Source organism: Falco punctatus, assembly GCF_963210335.1.
Source record: "Falco punctatus genome assembly, chromosome: 12".
Lineage (NCBI taxonomy): Eukaryota > Metazoa > Chordata > Aves > Falconiformes > Falconidae > Falco > Falco punctatus.
The window spans coordinates 9,947,784-9,969,367 of record NC_137592.1 but is presented as its reverse complement, the minus strand read 5'-3'; the positions used below and the strand labels follow the sequence as shown (position 1 = coordinate 9,969,367).

The window sequence follows — 21,584 nt, the reverse complement described above, 5'->3', positions numbered from 1 at the left end:
AGGGGTCCAGGTTCAGGTTGACACATGGCATTTCAAGAACACTTGGCATCTGTGAAGTGCTTTACAGCTCTTAACGGAGACCCTGTAACTGGCAGTGCCTCTGAGGCAGTCCTGCAGGAAGGCAGACTGCATTTCCCTTCCTCCTAATTCATCACAGAAATTAAACCACAGAGAAGATAAATATGGACGATACAATCTAGTTTTTAAAAAATAGCACAGCAGCAGAGAAACCAGTGAAACCTGTCAGCCTTTTTAAGTTTAAGATGTTGAATTAATATGAATCCATCCTACCGCTCACATCAATCCACTCTGAGTTAAAGCTGCATTGCTCCTACAGCAACCTAAGGACTCGTGCAATTAGCAGTGCTGTGCTATAAAGGCTATACGGAGTACCAGATCAACCATCCCAGGAGGCAGTAGAATTGTTTTATTAATCTTTTTTTTTCCCTCTCTCCTTTTAAGCACCTCTGGCAAAGGTGATTGTAACACTAATGAAGAGGTGAGAAGCAACACATTCTTTTTCCTGCTGTAGTTGGAAGAATATATTTTTAAAAGCAGCTCCATGAAAGAAAATCAGTGGCCTTGAATGTACAGTGTCTCGATCATGAAAGGGAGAAGATCTCATGTGAGTTCCTTTCACAAATGGGGCAGAGAGGACAGTGATACAGAATTCTTATTTAGCTGCTGGAGAAATTTCTTTCAACAATCAAGCAGATTTTCCCTCGTGCCCTTGTTCAAGGAACTGTGAAAAAAATATACCGTTGCTAGGCATTCATTATCTAGTCACCTGTGGTCTAGCTGCAAGCCACAGAGCAGAATAAATGGCTTTGTTAAAAAATTGTCTTGACCGATGCTGGGGTGCAAAAGAATTGGTGACACTGCCAGGTGAGCTCTTTCTCTCACAGAGGGAAAAACTGTATTAGGACCTTACTGGTGAGAAGAAGGGTCCTTCTCCCCATCTCATCTCCCCAGTGCACTGGCCTGCATGATAGGGACTGCAAGCAGACCTGTTCCTGCAGCTCAGGGTTTAGATACTGTGCTGCTGACTGGAGACAAAAAAAATCACATGTGAGTTAGTGGAAAAGCATTTGGTTGAATTATTAATGGCAAATAGCAGACTTTTCCAATTTAGCCCTATCCGCTGTTCATATATCATTGATAAACCCATTGTGGTTTCTATGAAGTGACCCATGCCATGGGCACAAATCACAGCTTCTCTCTCTCCAGCGTTCACCCCTTCACCATTATTTCAGTGTTTATAACAAAGGAATAGAAAACAATTATTTTCACCTATGAATAAATTACTTCAAAGGTAAACCATGTATTAGCATGCAGAGAAAATGTTCTATAAACATTATATAAATGCAAACATTTTACATGAACATTCATGAAAAACTAAGGTAGGAGAGGGTGATTCAATTGAAAAACAGTTTTGCCTTCATCTGGTTTAAATAACACATCTGTACTAGTTACGAAAATTTCACTTTGCTTTGTCTTTGAAACTATTTCTATTTCTAAAACCCACTGCCAAGGCTATTCTAATGCCCTTCTATTGACGTATTTTTTAGAAGAGTCAAAGATGGCACAGATTTCATCGAGGTTCCTTTTCATCTGGTTTGAAATGCTTCTGCAGACAACAAAGGACAGGATCCATCCTTTCTAACTTCAGCTGTCTGCAGGGGAGGGCTGTGTAGAGCTGCACTCTCAATAGCTGGGACAATCTGCCTATCTTGATTACTTTAGTTGCTTGCATTGGGCAGCAGTCAAACATGCAAAGCTCAGAGGGACACTTTTGTGGGGCAAATGCCATCCCCTTTTTACTCACATGACATTGTCAGCTTCTGAGCACTTGAGCGTTTGCACAAGCAAAAGCGTTCCCCTGCTTTGGGGAGAGTGCCACTCCGCCTGCATCCGAACACGCCAAGAACCAGCAGCAGTGCCGTGACTTCTCCCTGACACTTGTGCCGTAACACTGCAGGTAGAAAGAGCTGCTAAATCTGTTTATACAAATTCTCAATTATTATGTTGTTTTGTTGTTTCCATTGCATGGATTGAAAAAGGAGGAGGAGCAGAGTAGGTGGTTTTGCCTTGTTAATGAGCGCTGTCTGGAAGCCGAGGGGAGCTCTTTCCTTGACTCAGTGATATTTTGTCTGGATCCAGAACAGGTAAAGGACATTTCTACCTCTGAAGAATATGGGGTTCCGGGACAGAGAAAATTTTTGCCCTGATAACTCATATCTGAGTGAAAGAATATACAGAATACAAAGGCTACAGGAGTAGAAATAATTATTGGCTATTTGTATCATGGCAGAAATTTGCAATTGCAGTGCTCTGAGATGGGAAGCCCTGAATCGTTCCTTCTGCATGCTCACAACAAGAAATCAGGGGGCCGTACAGACACGTCAAGCTACTGCTGACTCCTGTGGGTACCTCTGCACTGCACAACATGGTGCATGCCAAGGCACTGGATGTGGTTCAGGGGAAGTGCGTGTTAAAAATGACAGGCAGTATCCAAAGTTGTTCCTAAAAAACACTGTGAGTGCTGTGGGGCTGCCTCTGCTTTTGGGAACAGGGCTTGGTTCAGGTTCCTTCACTGCTCCTCAGGCTCAAACACAGCCCTGCCCAATACTGCACCCAGTGTCCCCTTATCCTGGCTTGGTCCCCAGGCTGTGGGTCTGAACACAGTCAAGCAGTCAGTGTGGTAACCACGGGAATAAATCCCTCAGCTACCCAGTCATCTATGTGCCTCTCCCTGTAACAGCAGCCAAACTGCTGGACTGCAATTCCCCGCCCAAGGCACCACACTCTCCCCTTCCAAAACCCACCCCGCTTGGTTTCATAGGCCAGTGGCTGCTAGATGCAAAGGCCAAAGTGCTTCCAGAAGCCTTAAAAAGCACAAAGTAGAAGGGGAATCTGTGCTTACAAGCATAGCAGCTGCAATTAATGAAATACTCCATGCAAAAACCTATCCTTTTTTTTTTTAAAGTGTAATGACACTTTGCACATGCAGCTGGCAGCTCACAAAAGCCCCTTGGTGAACAGTCCTCTGCTTCTCGTTCCACAAATCACTTGAATTGCTCACATAGAAATGTATTCTTTATGGAAAAAGGGATATTATGCTATCCTATTTTGAGTCTGATTCTCCTGCATGCATAAAATTCGATGGGAGATATAACACTGACTGCAAACTGAGCAAAACGGAGCCTTTACTGCAGGCTTCTCTGAATGGCTTTTCTGTGTAACTACTCTCTTCCCAGACGCACCTGTGCGGCTACACATATGGATAGACAGACTGTGTCACAGGTAGACAGTTGTAACCTACCAGTAATAATAATCCAGGAGTCAGAAGTTATGACAATAGCTTATATGAGCACATCAGCTTGATTAACAGCACAGCAAAGAAATGCACAGAATAAAACACAGTCACAACTACTCCTGAACAGCTGGATATGGTGTGTTGGTTTGCATCTTAGCCTGGAGAAAACATGAAATCTTGCAAAGCCTTCTTGAATCATGCAGGAAGGAAAGGGCTGCTTTACTGAATGTGTTGCTCCCATGATTTACCTTGCAAGGCAAAAAATTCCGTCTCACCAAAGAAATCTCAAGGTTCATGACAATGAATGCTATACTTCCTAGATATCCAATTTTTGGGAAAGAATAATGAAAGAAACGTGCAAAGCAAATCCTGCATTGTTTTCCTCCTCCTGAATTGAGCTCCCCATCCCCTCAAGAAAATAAATAGAAAAAACCACCCTGAATCATGTTGTTCTCAATGATTACAGATCGGGTCACTGGTGACCATGCTGCTCCACCCTGGATTCTTCACTTGGGTGTCTGAAGTTAGTCAGAGGCACCTGGGGCCAGAGACCATAACCCTTGCCACATCCAGGATGCGTGAGGCCCGTTTTATGAGACTCCAGGAGGTAATTCTGCCTCCAGGGCCACCTTGCAGAACACGTGAGGACTGCAAACTGTGCCCCACTATAAAATACTTGATAGCAGCACAATCAGTGTTAATGGGGCTTGGCAGAAAACACTTAGTTTTATGAAGTTCCACACTGAAAATGACAGAAGCTACCATTATCCACTAAAGCTAAATTTAATTTTCCTCCGTGCTGCTCCAGAGCTAAGTGATACCTTTCTCCTACAAAGATCCTTTGCATAAATAAAGTGAGAAAGGCAGCAGACCTTCACAAATTAGAGCCCTAGTCTTTCTCCAACTTTCCATTCACTAATTGGATTCATACTAGTTTAAAAGTGTCAGATGCCCTTTCCTGAAATGAAGGAGAAATCTCATTGGCATCTTGCTTTGGCTGAAAAATGGCAGGACTACAAAGGAAGACATAACAGCTCCTAAATCTGTTTGATCCGTTCCAGGAAGCCTGTGTCTGAGGTGGAAGCACAGCTGCTCCACTTCTTTGTTGTGTCACTCTGACAGAACTGAAATTAATTTGTTTAGAAATAAAAACAAAACCCTCATACAAAACTCTGAGACCATCCATACATAAATTAGAGATGAAAACCACATTAAATAGGCTTGAAATGTTTTCTGATAAGCACCAAGACCGAGCCCTGAAACATTTAGAAGTTTTCAAATTCTCAGTGGTGCTGCCATGTAAATGCTTGCAATACATTTGGAAATTTCATCGAAAATATCCTGAAACCATTTTTGCAAATCCAAGCTAGAACCTGAGACCCTGAGGAGTATGCTGCAGAGCCAGAGATGCTGGATGCAGAGATCACCGGGTATAAACACACCTTATAGGTGTGCCTTGGACTCTGCACCCTTGCCCACATTAGCATCTTGCTAGGAGCCTGACAGAAAGGGCTTTTTCATGGGACAGTTGCAGAACTCAGGGCACACATGTTTTTTAAAGGGCTGTTGAAACATCTTCCATTTTAAGAAAAAATAAGTTTAGGGAAGCAAAAAAGCCACACTTTCCAAAATCTGAAGCCTTTTGTTCTGAGCCATTCTTATCTAAACCATACCTTGAGGATCAGCCCTTCTCCTGCTGGAAGCTGGGTAAGTTCAGAACACACTGAAGGTGGAGTGGGCTGTGGGCAATCATGATGTGTTCAGGGGCAATAACACAACAAGAACAGCTGCACTGTTGGTTCCAGGTTTATAAACACAATGGAACAGGTTCCCAGTAGAGTACATGGACTTGAATTCCTCCAACAGCTAGAAATAACTCTGAATCAGCCCTGAAATGCCACCCATGCAGACTGTCCTTAAATCAAGTTGAAAAGACAGACAATCCAGAACTTAACACATGATTTAATTGTTTTTAAACTGGTCATTCTACACCATGCTGCTTTTCTGCCCTCTTAAGTCTATGAACAGGTGAAAAGACTTTTTTCCCCCCAAAGCCTTTTCCTGTCTCTAGCTTACTCCCTTTAAAACTAGCAGTGATACTGCCTCAGACATGATAGACTGGAAACCAGTTTATACAGATCTGGGTTACCCTCACATCCTAGGAGAGCTGACAGAAAAAGGTATGTGGCTGTTACGTGTTCAAACAATCTAAATACATACTCTTCTGAAGCAGCAACTTCATTTATAAAATGTTTGTTCGGTTCTGTTTAGAGGTTACCTAAAAACCATGAAGTCATAATTAACCTCTAATTTTCAAGCAGTAGTGAGACTGCAGCTTCTGTTCTGGCAACCGCTGAATTTAGTAGAAAACAGGCATTCCACAACTCCCAGGAAATACTTGCAATTTCTTTAGCAAACCAAAGCAAAGAGCAGGCTGATCAAAATCCATTACCTGTTAAACCAGTCGTCTGTATAGCGGGGGTAGGGGTAGGGGTCATTACTGCTGAAGTCGTAGCTGGCTTTGGCATTCTGCAAAACACAAAGTTGTTCAGTAAGTCAGCAGAAAAACAGATATGCAGGGCAAAGCGGAACACAAATTGAAGGGGGAGCTGAGAATCATTAGCAAACTTTGTCCACTTCATTCTGTGCGATGCATCTGGACACAAACCAGTCCTTGTTGTGCTGTGCCACTTCCCACACCAGCCACCTGGGGAAAGATGCTTTCTGGAGTGCAAAGCCTCCTGCAGACCATTAGTATTTCCAAACTGTGGGCTAACTGGTGAGGTGGTGTGAGAGCTCTGGTTACTGCTGAGGGACCGTTCACCAACACTCACAACAGTATATAGGTGTTGGGCTATTTGGTGTGGCAGGACAAAAGTTAAATCCCATTTCCCGAACAGTGGCGGAAGTGACCACACTTGAGTCTGTCATCATAGAACTATTTTTTTCAAAAACTCATTCGTGGTACTACAACAGACAGATTTCTAGAAGCCTCTCAATGCCTAAGAACATACATTTATCAAAATTCAAATGTAAAAACTGCATTAATGGTCAGCACATATGCCTGAAAATCCCTTTGCATATTTTCTTGGTCCTTTAGTTGTCTGAACAGATTCACAAATGCAGCTTTCAGGCGCTTTTCAAAATGTCAGCTCATGTCTCTGCTTTTCATATAAATCTAATCATTTCTGATTTTGCCCTATCAGCAGAGTTAAGGACACTCAGCAACTTTCGGATGCTAAATCTGAGAAACAAATGGAAAGTTTCAGAAAGTCAAGTGCCATCTTCCTTCTTCTCTCTTAATGAAAAAATAAATAAAGGGTGACTGAAATTAAGCTTTTAAAAATATTTAGAAGCTTCCTCTCAAGTGTATGTTCACAGAGTTTATATTTTAATAAACACTATACTCAAGGAACATAATTATGTTAATTCTTAATTAATGTGTACTTGCATTCTTTCTAAGATTTGGCTGAGCATGCTATTGAAGATAATTTGAGACTCGTGAATGAATAGCTTTGCTCCTAAAAACATTCTCCTTCAGCAGATTCTCAGTTCCTGGGGTACAGGAATAGACAGTCCATTGGTAGCACCAAAGTCTTTGGGCTTTGGATTCAAAACTCCTAACTCCCCCAAACTTGTGCCAGAACGAAACAGGGACAACATTGTCCTTGATCTTTGGAGGGCAAAAGTAAGTATCTTTCAAGTTACTGTACAGTGATTTTTTGGGGTGATCATTTCAGAAAGCCTCGTTGCTTAGATTCAGCATGGACAATAAACAGTTTGCAGCATTTGAATGGCAGAGAGATCTGCAGAATGGTTACCACACGGCTTGATGCTGTTCTCAGCTCAGACACAGGTGAATATCCTTGTTGATCTCTCCGTATCTCTAAACCAAGGCCCTGATTTTCAGCCTGAAAGATGCCTTCCAATAATGTCAGCTATAGCCACAAATTCGCAGGGCTTCTAAGTCTCTGTGACCAGGTGTGTTTAATTTACCTCTTTAATTACCACAACTGCTTATACAGCACTCTGAATGGCACAGATTTGTATGAACTAAGAGTAACCAGAACATGACTTTTCAGCCAGGGAAAGAAGGGGAATCTGGCAGTGGTCTATAAATCATGAATAGCACAGAGAAGGTGGACAGGGAGTTATTATTTACTGCTTCTCATAATGCAAGAACTAGCAGGAATCCGTTGCAATCACTAGAGGGGAGATTTAGAAGCAGTAGTGAACAAGAAGTACTACTTTTCCACAGAACATGTGATGAGTTACAAAAGTCACTGTCCCCCAGCAATACAGAGGTTCAAAGCCTGAATGAAATAATAAAGTGGTTAGGCAAATTAGCGGAAGATAAATCTGGAAGAGATATTAGATGCTGTGCTTCCTCCTTCTCTAACAGTCCATGAAACAGTGAATGTAGAAGCTGGGAGGCCATAATCGGGTAGACAGGAGACAGTCTCTGACTTGGTGACCATACTGGTCCCCAAGCATCTGCTGCTGGCCACCGGCTGGGGGCAGGATCCTGAGCTAGAAGCCTTCGGGCCTCACCCAGTGTGCCTGACAAAAGCCACGTGGCACAGACGTCCCATCTTAATGCCACAGAGCAAGTCTGAATTCTGCAGTGTCCAGGGGAGTGGTGACAAGGATTTGTGCAAGGGGCCGGGTTTCATCCAACACATGGCAGTAAAAGAAAATGAGCTTGTCAGCAGAAGATCCAGTCCTGTTCTTTATTAACGAGTGCAGTTATCTGCTCCTACCAGGGCAAGCTGGAGAATCACATCCTACAGTAAAGTCAAAATAGAAACGATGACTCTCTCAGAGTAATTTAATTAGCAGATAAAACCTACTCTGTCACAGAGTTTAGCTTGGCAACCTTTGGAGAGAAATGCATTTCAATCACAAATTAATGAAACTTCACTGCCTTGGACCAGACGTGGCCTAGAAACTATGCAGACTGCAAATAACTAAGCTTAGCTGCAGTGATTTCAGATTGCTTCTTTCAGGTAAGTATGGTCTAACTCAGTACTAAATGCAATTAGTTCAATACATTGCCAGTTTCTTATTCAGTCAGAAGCTCTGTTTTCACTCTAAAAATATTGTACAGGCGAGAATTTAAACTCAGTTGCGGGTCTGCTGTGTTTTTTTCCCATCTGGAAGAAATGCAGTCCTACTTCCATAGAAGACCCTAAGCTCAAAGTGGGTCTGGTGAGATTGATTTTTCAGGACATCATCAGACATGCAAGCACCTTGTGGTACCTATCAACCACTCTAGAATTCCCTTGTGCAAAAATGACACACGGAAAAGCCCTTCTAGCTGTGCAGATGTACCACTCGTAGCCAGAGTAGCATCAGGCAAAGGAATTCCAGCATGAAAGATTCAGCCACCCTACAGCAGACTGCAGCTCTGCTGTATGTCCCATGAACCCAAATGTCAGCTTATGGAAAGGTTGCTTTAGGCAGGCTATAAACAAAGTTTGCAGCACTCTTCCACATCCTGTGTCTCTTACTTGCTTGATTTTGGATCACTGCACTCAAAGGAAAAAGATATCTAATGTGGCAGGAACCATCCACAAAGGGCAAAATTAAGAAGAATTCTTGGAAAGAAAGCAACTGCTGACTGCACAATTTATCTTCATTAGGACCTTTGAGAAAAGACAGTGAGTTTCAGCTTCATGAAGGAATATTCCGCCCACACTATGGAAGCAGTGGAACAGGCAATGAAACAGCAGCGACAAGTACAAATGGACTGCTTCAAGTTCCTAATTTAAAGATCAAATCCTCAAACATCTAAGCCTCAACCTTTTTTAATTTTTTTTTTTTTTTAAAGCACAAACCAGTGACAAATTAAATCAGTTTCAGCACCGGACCAAAAAGGGAACTGCTTCAGTGGACAGCTAGAATATTTCATCTTGTGTTTTGAGAAGTCAGTATTAAAATCTGTGGTCTGCCATTCTCCTCCACAGGCTGGACTCCCCAGCAGGCAGCAAGTGGGAACTTACTGCTAGGATTTAATCAGGGTAGGAACCCAGGAGGTGGCAACCAAAACCAGTGCAGATGAGGATCTGCAATGGCATACTGAAATGAAAACACTTTGCTTTTCTATTCAGGTGACTCAGTTCCCAGTTTTAATGCAAAACTCATCGTCTGGCAGTTAATTCTCCTAGACTTGAAGTGTCTAATATTTGGTTTTCAAGGTAATTGCCTGGTCTTTTTCACCAGGGAGCAACTCCAGCCACCAATCTTAGGCACTGATCACAGACTGCAGTCCAGCCTTAGACTAGTCATTAGGCACACAGTCTCAGAATGAGATAATCCTATCCCTCAGGTTCAATCAAAACCAGTTTGTTGTTGCAAAGCAGTTAGAACCTGATGTTTATCAGTCACCATCTATACACAATTACTTATAAATAATGTCTATTATATAATTAAAATGCTATTACAGAAAGGAATGGTATCGTATTTTAAGGCATATCTCTATTTTTCCTTTCTAGCCACTACCCCAAATAAGATGCTAACAGAAGAGTACTGGATGAGCGGGTGAGATTCTTTCAATCTTTTATTAAGTAATGGCTTATATACCACGACATGAATAGACTACTTTTGCCTATGTATAAAATTCTGCTTGCCTTAAAAATAATCTTAGACTGACATTTCCCAAAGAACTTGCCTGTACTTTTAAAAATACATGCAGTAAAACCTTCTGTGTAAAACATTCATTATGTAAAATATGACAATAACAATATATCAGTTGTCCCATGTGTTGCTCAGATGTATAATAAAATTATGTACCTTGAATAATGCAGCAAGCCCATAATTTTTTATATGGCTTTACAAGCCTCTGAAGCATAATTCACACACACTTCTCTTTTTCTCTGTGACTCAAGAAATGTGCCTATGCTCACATGCTAGTCCAGGAGACAAACAATTAAAGACACAAGTCCCACTGGTCACAGTCTGATTCTATTCATGATGTTAAAGCACTGCTGAATTTAGCCCAGAGATTTGTGTCTTTTAAAAGAGGAGAAAGATTTTTAACACAGGTGGCATCTGGTCATAGCTTCTTCAGGCAACTGCAAATCCTTAGAGATCTGAGGCAGAAAGATACCTTTTGCCTGTTTGATTTCTTTCCTGATCCAAAGAGTGAGCAAACCCCTGGGCTCAAATTACAACATATAACATCTCAGAGGAACTGTTCTAAAATAACACCGAATGTCATGTGGAAAAATGAAATTCAGTTTTGTACACACAAGCTTTAAGAAAATGGAATACGCTCACCAGGAGGCAACATTTTTCCTAGGAGAGGTGCTGTAAGGCACACAGGTCACTAATGAAAAACTGAGGCACTGTTGCTAAGTCAGTAGTCAGTACAGTAAGCCCTTTTCTCTCTGCCAGGGGAAACATGCTATTTTGCTTTGTTTTGTGGATTATTTTTTTTTTAAATGGACATGAAAAAAACCTGCAACTTCTTAAATAGCTCTGCCTTCACATGAACTCATTTACATATCCTATATTACTATCCAGCAAATTCAGAGCTGCATTCAAGACCTTGTGGAGACCGAGAATACATCCACAAAATAATGGGCCATGGTCAAAAATATTAACCTTAAAGAGCAAATTCATTGCTGGCAAATGCTGTCATCTCCCTCCAGAAACATCAGCCTTTTACCCTGTTTTTACAGGTGCATCACAAAAGTAAAAAGACACAGCCAGACACCAACAGCCAGATCTTGAATAATGGATAAGACTGCAGCACACTCTTCCGCCGTCCTTTTCAAAACAGTCACTGAATAATAATACATTGAGCATCATTTTAAACGCATTGAGCAGAGAAGTGTGCTGGGTCCTGAATAACACCTGAGGTGCCCATAAGCCCTCCCAGTATTCCAGTTTCAGGTATTCACTAGTGTCCCTGCCTGGCCACAGACCGAGCAAGTACAGAGCACACTGCAATGTTGATTTCTGTTTGTAGTTACTTCACTTTCCTCAACATTCACCAAGCATCTGGGATTAGGTCAAAAGCAAATCTAGTGCAATTACAGCCAAAAGAGGATAAATTGACTACACACAACAGGTGACTACTGCTTAATTTAGAATAGTAAAAATAGTTGAGATAACAAGCAGTAACAATTCTAATCCTCCAGTTCTTAGAACTTATAGGAAGACAGGTTGGCTGTCCAACCTCTGATGTAACTTTGTATTTTGCAAAGCTGAAACTTTTTTCACTGCTTAGCTTTAAAAACAAACAAAAAATGCAGCCAAAAAACCTCATGGAGTCTCATGTTAACTCTTACATTTCTCTTAATTAAGACAGCATTATGTTTAAAATTACAGTTATGAAGAAAAACAGTTTCACCAAGATCATCTTACATTGTGTTCTTTCTTTACATTGAACAGATTTCCTTTGTCAAGCAACTGATGTTCCTCTCTACGTATCACTTGGCACTACAATGTCACATAACCTCTTATTTTTTTTCAGCACTAACTTCCTTCCTACTTCCCCTGCAGACAAATCAGAAAACCAGCATGAGTTACATTGCCGGCTGGTGCTCTCCAAGCCAAGAAAGGCTGGGGATAAACAACTTTTTATTTCACGTGGGCATAAAGCACCTGGGCAGTACAGCGGTGATGTATACCACACAGGTAGATCTAAGCACAAACTTTTTAAAGCTTCAAAGAACAGAAGAAATGATCAATTCCATTTGTAGGTACCAACACTGTTGAATGTTTTTCCAGTAAACAAAATGGAATTGCAAACACATCCAACTAAATGCCATCTAACTCTCTGCAGCTGTTTGCTAATGCTCAGCTCAGGGGTATATAGTCAAAGAGGATAAAAAAAAAAAAAAAAAAAAGAAAGAATCACAAATATGCAAAGAAAATTTAGGCTGGGCAGAATTTTTAAGTAGTGGAGAATTAAATTTTTTTTCCTAACAAAAGTTTTAATAAATAAAACCAGTTTATTGAGATACTCTCCATTTCCTCCAGGGAAGCCTGCATCTTCACCTGACATAGGAAAAAGCCTAAGAAATTGAGGCAGGCATGAGACTTTATTAAAAAGCAAGCAGCCAAATGAACTTGTGCTTGTAATAAAGATGCTGCTTCACAATTCACCTCTTGGCATTCTTAGCCTGCTCCACAATTTTCAAGTTGATGTGGAGGAAAGCTGAAGCACATCACCAGTTGTTAATTACTTGGAGCCACAGCTCTGAAGGCAACAGCAAGTTAACCTACAAAAAACCCGAAACCTATTTCTGCTCAGTCAAACGTTCCTTAATTTTCAGAGGGGCTGCAAAAAAATCTTCAAGCTATACCTACAACATACTGAAGGGGTACTGAATGTTCATAGGGAGGCATATTGCTAAGACAACAAAATTAGTACAATAAAAATAAATTAGGCAGCTAGTTACTGTTAAAGATTTTCAGGGCATGTAGCAAATTTAAAGCTTTAAAGTTTCAGGCTGTGGAGTGAACTCCTTGATATCTTTAATTTGGGGGGGAGGGGGAAGAAAAAACCTGGCATCTAACTGGCTAGAGATAAATTGGATTATTTTATCATAAAAGCAAATACAAACACTGTAATGACTTTTACTGAAAAATACTGTGAACACACGTTTCATCTAGCTTTAGTGTTCCATTTTATTAAAAACCTGGCACACACTCCCTTGCCAAATACATGGATCTTTTCTGCCTTCAGATACTTTGATTACGTATTAGCATGACCTACTGAAGTTGAGAGAGCAACAGAGGTATAAAGCTGGCAGCAGAGAAATGAGGTTCAGGTCCATTATTCTTTGTTATATTCCTGTAAAAAATAACTGACAAGTTTGTCCATACATGAGACACACGCCGGGTGCTGAGCTGCAGCACAGGTTGTGTTGGCAGTGTTTTGATGGCAGCCAGCACTTACAGCCTCTTGGAGGGATGAGCTGGAACTGAAGGGAGCTAAGCCCTCCTGTTCCTGCCCGTGAGCCCAGACTACAATCTACCAAAATCTGCCATGGGCTCTCGCACCAAACACAGCCCGCTGGGTTCAGATCACACCCAGCATAGAGGTCTCTGAAGTGGGAAATGGTGGATAAGGGATAATTTCTTCCGTCACTGTAAGAAAATCTATAGCTCAGTTTTCCATACAAACTCAGCAGTCATTTGAATCCAGTCACTTAGCATGACACAGTCTGGGTGAAGAGTGACCACGTGCACTGGGAGAGCAAACACTTCCCTGCTGCTGTGCGTGGCTAGAGGGTGCTGGCACCCACATCACTCTTGTGACCGCAAAGGCTGCGCAGTCACAGTCATTAAAAACTGATCAATTATCAGCAATTTGCACAGAAAAGTGCAGGAATACTGGACATGCAGTTATAATGGCATAAACCAAATTTGGCAGGATATTCAGGATGACCACTTTAACAGGTTACACCAATCTGTTGTTACAAAAGAGGCAAACTGCAGCTTCCCAAAGAGGGAAATCGAAGTGGCTTAGATGGTTTGGGGGTTAGCTACAACAGACAGACCCGATCTGCAGTGCTCAGGGAGAGCGCAGGACAGGGAGAGCTATTCTAGTGATACAAAAGAACTGAAAGGAAGAACAGATGAGACAGAAAAGTGGTTTGGTGTTTTCCTCCTTCTCAGCTGACAAGAGAAGAAACTGTTAACAACTGCTCAACTGGTACCTCACCTAAATTGTATGCATATGGATGATGATGAATGAGCACATAAAAGCAACACTGTAGGTGAATCAAAAGGAGTTGAAAATTTCAGAGAAGAGATTCAAAAACCATAATACAAACTATTATTTACATTTCTTTTGTCACAAAAAGCAAACACAGGTTGATTTGCATGCCTTCAAGTTAAAAGGTCTTGAATATCTATTTTGTTTTATCCCAGTTGCATGCTAACCTCATTAGCATAGTTTGAGAGCATCCCAGGGGAGCATTAGTAATATGACTATCTGTGAAGACATGCAGGGTTCTCAGGGATTTTAATGGACCACTTTATATGCTTTTGCATTAATTAAAAATTTTGCATTGTTTATTCCATGTGGAATTAGCAAAACCGATGGACAGCTACATAAAAAGTTTCAGGGAGAGAAGGTAGGATCTTCAGAACAGACATTCTCATGTAAATCCACACACACTACATTTTGCAAGTGTTCATGCTTTTCAATTGTACATGATCATTACAGGTTCTTCTCTTAAAGATTAGTGTATTTGATCATAGCTAATGTTTTCACAGTAATTTACTGGATGTGTAAATTTAAGAAAAATCCTAGACACCATTAGCTGACTGAAATAAAGATTCATAATTACATCCGTCAGACACGGTATCACTGTTGACTAATTCTGCAACTGAGTTAAGTGCCACTGAATAAAAGTGATTTAGTTTCTCACAAGAAGTAATTCTAAAAAAACGTGTGCTAGCATGGGAATTATTAAGCCCTTGAATGTAGCACAGCCTCTGTGCTCTCCTTTGTATATATTCAAAGACAGATTCACCTCCTCTAATAAAATCCAGACCACAATCCGCCTGCAGAACATCTCCAACGATCCCTAACCTATATCAAAGCTTATGAGAAAAGACAGCACAGGGAACATGTGACTGAGGTATGCACTACCATATCCATTTAACTTTCACCAAACAACAGCTACACAGCACTGGAAATGGCTGAAGTTTCATCAAATACAAGCTCCTGTTCTACAGTAAAACGTGTTATCCTGGGCAGTCATGTTTCCACAGCCCTTGGTATTATGTGCTCAGCTGAAGCCAGGAGGCCTATACATCTTTCTGTGATGATTAAAAAAACCCAGAATACAGAATACACAATAGAAGAAACATTACAAATGTGTTATTTATATGATCTGCCAGATTTCTGATTGCTCTGAACTTAATGGAAAAATTACCAGTGACTTCAAAGAGGCCAACATTTTATTAGACATTATGCTTATTGCTTCTGTTGGGAATGCAACAGAAAAGAAGAACATTATATTTAAATCAAAGCAATGTGAAATAGGGCAGGCATTTAAAAACATCTTCACCACCTACACAGCTACTGAGAAGTAAAATATTAATACGAAGAATGTAAATGTATACAACTAAAATCAAACAGTGCAAAGCAACCATGCCAAGATGAAGTGCCAGGACAGAAAAAATTGAATTCATTTCAGATGAACCAAATTAATCTACATGCTCAGTGAAGGAGAGGTGTTTAAAGTACTGGAGATCATCTGCATCTTTATCTACTGTCTTTAGGCTGTTACAGTTTCACCGAAAAAAGCGGACTCCTCGTGCCTCTCTGCTCTCTTCTGCAAGTCTGGCTTATCCAAAGGGCTTGACCAAAACTCCCCTTTTAAAACCAGTTGCATGCCCACTAGTTAACAGTGGGTTTGAGACTCTGCCAAAATCATCACTAGGCCTGAAAGTCTCTCCCTAACACCTGTGAAATTTAGGCGAAGCTTTGTGAGGGACTAGTGTTTCCCACACACCCCATCTAATTCAGACTTCCCTGGTAATACCTTGGCAGCCAAAATGTAACTACGGCATGAATTTTAATTAAGTTCCATTTAAATACTGATGGATATTCAGGGATTTCTACATTGGTTAGTGTCTTAAACAGTACAAGAGGTTAAAATAACTATTCTTTGAATAATAGAAAATTTAAAAAAATACCAAAACACTTCAAAATGGAAAAATCTTCAAAAGTGGTTTTGCTTTTTTTAAGCCCAAAAGTGGTATATTCACTTTGGGGAAACAGAGCGCTTTATTTCACTTAGTTGAACTTGGTTTTAAATTACACGCTGTGCACTGCCTCCAGGGGACTGTGTGTGTGTCTGACCCTGTTCTCCCAAGTGGACCACACACCAGAGTGGGATTTTGTTGCTGCTGTTTTAATTCAGCATGTTCTACAAGCCAAACATTTAAAGTGAGGTTGAACTGATCCAAAATAGAAATGTTTCACTTTTATTTTCCCATGGACACCTTGATTTTATAAATCACTCATCTTTACCAGCAAAAATATTGTTCCAATGGAAGATTTCTGGACAGTTCCAAAAGCTAATTGGCGTGCAGAAAGAGAAGTAACAAAAAAGCAAAACAAAGCAATACCAGGTCCCTTCATGGCAAACAGTGAGTACTAACATATTCCCTCTACTTTTCTTGCCCAAATAAAAGAAGAATGTTTTTCCAAAAAACTTACTTTGAGAAATCCTGGAGAGAGGCACAAGCCAATTTCAAAAGCTCCAGCCAGAACTGATGCACAAATGTCCTTATCTGCTCTCTTCTATTCCTGTGCATTTCTCATTTCAGCAATCTTAATTTACTTTCCACTGACGATGCCTTAAGTGAAAATTAATACCACTGCTTAATGATTAAAGCAATTAGCCACCTTGCACTTTCTCAGTGTGCAGCTGATTAATTAAGTACATTGATTATAGAGAAAAATAAATGCTGTGGACAATGTGAGGTCTTTAGCTTGCAAAGCAAGTGTCTTTGGCAGCATCTCACATTGCTTGCACACGAGGCACGCATTTAACTTGAAGATTATCCTTTTTAGGTGGTTCTAATCTAGAATAAAGCTGGAAACTTTCTGTAGCATTCATTGCTCTGAAAATAATCTCGGGCAAATGCAACTACAATATATTAGTATCTTTTCGATTCCAAAAGAATTGTACTTTGTTTTTTACACCCAGTATAAATCAGTGCCTCTCCCTGAAGAGACCAACATCAGTAGAGCAGCACCAACTCCAGCTATATAGATAGCGTGAAGCACCAAGCCCCAGAATTTGCCAAGCATTCAGGGTCCAGATCTCTCACACTGGCTTCAGCAAAGCAGTTAGCAGAACATCTTTCAGTGAGAGAAATCCAGTTTTCAGCTGCAAACACAGGTCTGTATGTGGCACAAATCATCTCTCCTTAAGGCAATCACACCTCCTTTACAAGTTGCAGTCTCCTTTGCAGAAAAAGCCTCTTTCTATGCCCTCTGGCCGTACGAAATAATCCAGAGAAATCATCTTCAAATTCTGTTTGCTGTTCCACCTTTTTAATTGAGTTGAAAGCTAGAAGGCTGTTATAACGTCTATCATTACAAAACATTTTTATCTTTCACAAAATAAGAAGACACTGACATCTCCTTTACATAGCACCATGGCTTCTCTCTCCCATTAGCAGTGCTTGTATTAATTAGCTATAAGGCAGAGAAGAGCAGCTGTGCAGTCATCTTATTTAGACTTCAGTACACGAGCACCACTGTGACATGTACTGCAAAACCAGTTACTGTTGTGAGCAGGGGAGGACTGTCTGCACAACCGCACTACGTTTTCCAAGATGCAAAGCATTTTCTCTACATGACAAACCCAGGACCCTCTTCCAAGTACACAAAGAACCTTATTTGCCTGGCTGATTTTATCAGAGAAGGCATCATCTCTTTTTCAGCCTTTCATATGTTCAGAGAAAAACCCCAGATTGCACAGAACAGAGAGAGGAGCCCAGAAGCTGATCCTGCACAGAACAACAGAAAAAAATAGCCAAGTCTGAAACAGAGAACTTCATTCTTTTCCCAGTAACTTCTAATTTATGCCAGTGAAACTTCATTGTCTTGCATGTCCCGAACAATCATCTTTCTAAATGCCAAAACCAGCCCCTTAGCTGCATGAAGCCACCCGAGCAGTGCAAACAGCCCAGCAGAAGGCCATCAGTTTCAGTTGCTAAGGCATCCATCAGCCTGGCATTTAAACACTTGATCCATCTTCCTATCCTGGCAAAAGAGAGGTTTCATTTTGTCTCAACAATTTCTTGATGAAATTTCTGCCACCATCTGCTTTAACAGCATGCATCAAACAGTGTGCTTACTGAATTTTCAGTGTTAGTAGAAGGATGTATTGGGAATTTATCCCAGGTTTTGGTTGATAATTTGAAATTGTTATGCTAGAGTTTATTTTAGAAAACCTGTCTGCAAAAAAAACCAACTCCAACCAATGTGCTGGCTGTGTTGAAGCATCTGAAGCAGTTTATTCTGTTCTTTATTTTTTTGATAATGTAAGTGATACTTCAACACTGCAATTAAAAATAGGTACTAGCAACAATCACAAGCACAGAGTTTGCCCATAAAATACCGATGTATTAGCAGGAAAGGTTTATTGAAATTAAGTGTCTACTGCATGGGCTCAATAACCCTTTGAATGGCAGTGTAGGAAACGGCAGTCTCTGGCTCTTTTGAAAATCGTGCTGTAGGAATCGGATCTCCTATACCTAACTGAAATCACCCGCCGATGCCAGGCAGGTATGAACCTGACTTGCTATGGTTTGGCTTTACTGCGGATCCCCTGGGCTGATATTAATGACAGTGCTGAGACACTGGGAACTTTTCAAGGTCTTCAGAGGGTTTCCAACAAATTTCAGTCTTGGCAGGGTATCATTTTTCTCGCCACCAGTTATACGTGAACTCTGTTTGACTCGGGGAATTACATCAGCTGGGATTTCTGTGGGGCAGATCATCAGGGTCAAAGCAGCACGGTTCAGTAGATGTCAATGGAGCTTTGTCAACTTACAAAACCCCACAACTAGGCCCCAGTGACTTCAGTGGAGATACTGATGATTTATACCGGTAGATCACTGAGACCAGGCTCATAGCCTCCAGCACAATTTGCCGGTCCTTTTGGCAGCATGCAAGGAGGGCCAAGAAATACTCAGAAATTCATGCTAATGAAGGAAACACAGACTTTCTAAAAGATCCTTTATGCTGTTGCTAAGCTTCACCGCACATATTGCAGCATCTAATTTATTGCCTGTACTATTTTTTATTTCTTTCATGGCCGTAAAGATTATTCAATAATGTTTTTGTTCCTCTAGCAAACAATGGAAATTGCAGCTCATAACAGAAGTAGAACATTTCTCTGCTTCACTGCTTATGTGATAAGATAATTATTCCAAAAATATGCTTCTGCCTGCCTCTCAGCAAGGTGGGGGAAGCTGTTAGCATATTAGCTGGTGACAAGTTACCAAAAGTTGTGAGAGAGAGACTGCTTTGTGTTTGGAGATGTCACCAAAGTGGAAGGAGAAGACAGGTAAGGCTACCTGCTGTTCACCTTTGAGTAAGAAATAGTAGATGTCAGAAAACTTCAGCTCCAGAAAATCTTCCCTCATTCCTTACATGGGGCCTTTTTAGCTCAGCAAACCCTTTCCAGTGTACAGCTTGAGTGACAGCTGGGAAGGACCCTTGGAAGATGGAACATAAGGCTGTACCGTAAAGACACGTTACAGAGAAGACAAAAAGGGGAAGGATGGCAACAGAGCACTGCTAGGATGACTGCATGTTGGTTTGAGCAAGTTAAATCTGTGCCATTCCAGATTTCAAAATCTTTTTTGTTACCTGAACGTTACATTCCTATCTGTTACTAAGGATGGCTGCACGATTCTCATTTCACATGTATCGGTACTTTGTAACACAGTTACCTATTCACAGTCACCTCCCGTTCCCCCACAGTAAATGCTTGTCTTGTTCTTCCTTCCTCCGCAATTTCTTTAAGCAAGCTTTCAACTTCAGGCAGAGTTCAGACACTGAATTTTTTACTCCTGGCCCAAGTCTTTTGGTGGTCTCTCGTCTCTCCTCACTACTGCTGATCAGGGACAAACCCACTCACATGGGATGATCAGCTCCCTCCTGCTGTAAATGGTATAATGCAGCTACACTGACCTTCACCAGCAGACACTGGCCAAGGATAGAAGTACCACAATACAAACTGGTAAGAGAGAGAGATCAGCTTATGTTTCTGTTTGTGGCACAACAAATCTCCATTTGCTCTCTAAAATTTTTCTTTAAAACGATGCACTGAGATTTGTAATGTACACACACACACACGCACACCCCCAGCTGCTGTTCTCCTCTTTTATTAGATGTATCTAATACGCAGCCCTTGTTACTTCACTTTTCTTTCTCAGATGCTGTATCTTGCAGGAGTCAGTCCTGAAAATCGGTGGCTTTGTATGCACAGTCTGAGTTGAAAGAAAACCATGGAGTACACTAGGCTTCAGCTTTTTAATTATCAGTTCATAATGAAGGGTTCTCTTTGTGGGGAAAAAAATAATTTCCTGAAGGCTGAACCTCTGCAGGGTTTCCAAGGCTTGGAAGAAAATATTGATTGTTTGACAATGAGTCTCTCTGCATTCACGGTGCAGAATGGAAAATTCCAGCTTTGCCATAACCCCCTGATCCCAGAAAAGCAAGCAGCTATACTGCAGCAAGCTGGGAGGGGGTGCTGAGAAAGCAGTCCATCCAGACTGAGCAAGAACACTCCTTTCCACATATATAAAGTGCATTAAAAAGAGAAATAGATGATTTAAGTAGTAAAGCTCAGAAACTGCAAAGTAAAATATGGATAGAAGTGCACTCCATATGATAGGTCATAGCTCAGCAATTTTTAGGAGAAAATACAAATCGTTTTTTTCTTTAGAAAGCTCTTTTTCTCTTCCCTGACCCTCCATTTTGTCTAAGTGCTAACACCCATTAATCTATTCAAGGAAGAAACCCAGAAAATCAAAAACATAAAAGCCAAATTAAACTGAGTAACCAATGCCAAGTTTTTATACTTGAAAATGCTCAAGTGCCAAAGACACCACCTTTGAGAGACTTTCTAATTGCTCCCAATTTTCAAGCAAGTTGCACAGACATTGCCAGGGTATGCAGGATTCACACTCTTGAGAAACACAATCTGTAAAGTTTTAATTTCCTAAAATAAACGATATAACTTAAAAGAAAGCTGCTCCAAGGTGCAAGTGTCTTGAAACACCAAACGTGTAGTGTAGGAATTGTACAAAGGTGACTGCAATTGCTATGCCACCTCAAACTGGGTTAACAACTCGTTCCTTGAGACTCGTAGCGTTGCATTTTTACATCTAACTGATTTTTCCTTCAGTTGAATTTAAGTCCTTGTCCTTAGTTCATGCCCAAATTACTACCTACTGGGAAAAAAGGCCCCCGTATTCTCTGAGACACAGAAGATGCTGTTAGAGCAGGACCTCCTAGGACTCAAGGATGCCTGCCCAGCCTTGTAGCGAGAGGAGGAGAGGCAAAGTGCAGGTGAAGCAAGCCCTGCAACTGCTGTTCTGTACCTGGGCACGGGAGGAGATGGCGGATTTTAGCAGCAGGAGCAAGAGCCAACCTTGCCCTTCAGGCAGTCATCTCTCAGACACAGCAACTGCAGCTGGCTCTGTGTGAGGAAGTGCCAGCACCTCTAACTGGTTACAAAGTTTACCCTTTTACCAGTTACCTTGCATA

General features: G+C 41.1%; 1 protein-coding gene across 1 annotated transcript in view; it reads right to left on the bottom strand.

The window, feature by feature from the left end:
- The window catches only part of PCSK2 (proprotein convertase subtilisin/kexin type 2), a 107,768-nt gene that overhangs the window by 25,285 nt on the left and 60,899 nt on the right, over positions 1-21,584 (bottom strand). Inside the window, exon 6 of the mRNA XM_080407837.1 lies at positions 5,769-5,845. Coding sequence (XP_080263963.1) covers positions 5,769-5,845 — 77 coding nt within the window. The remainder of the gene's footprint in view (positions 1-5,768; positions 5,846-21,584) is intronic.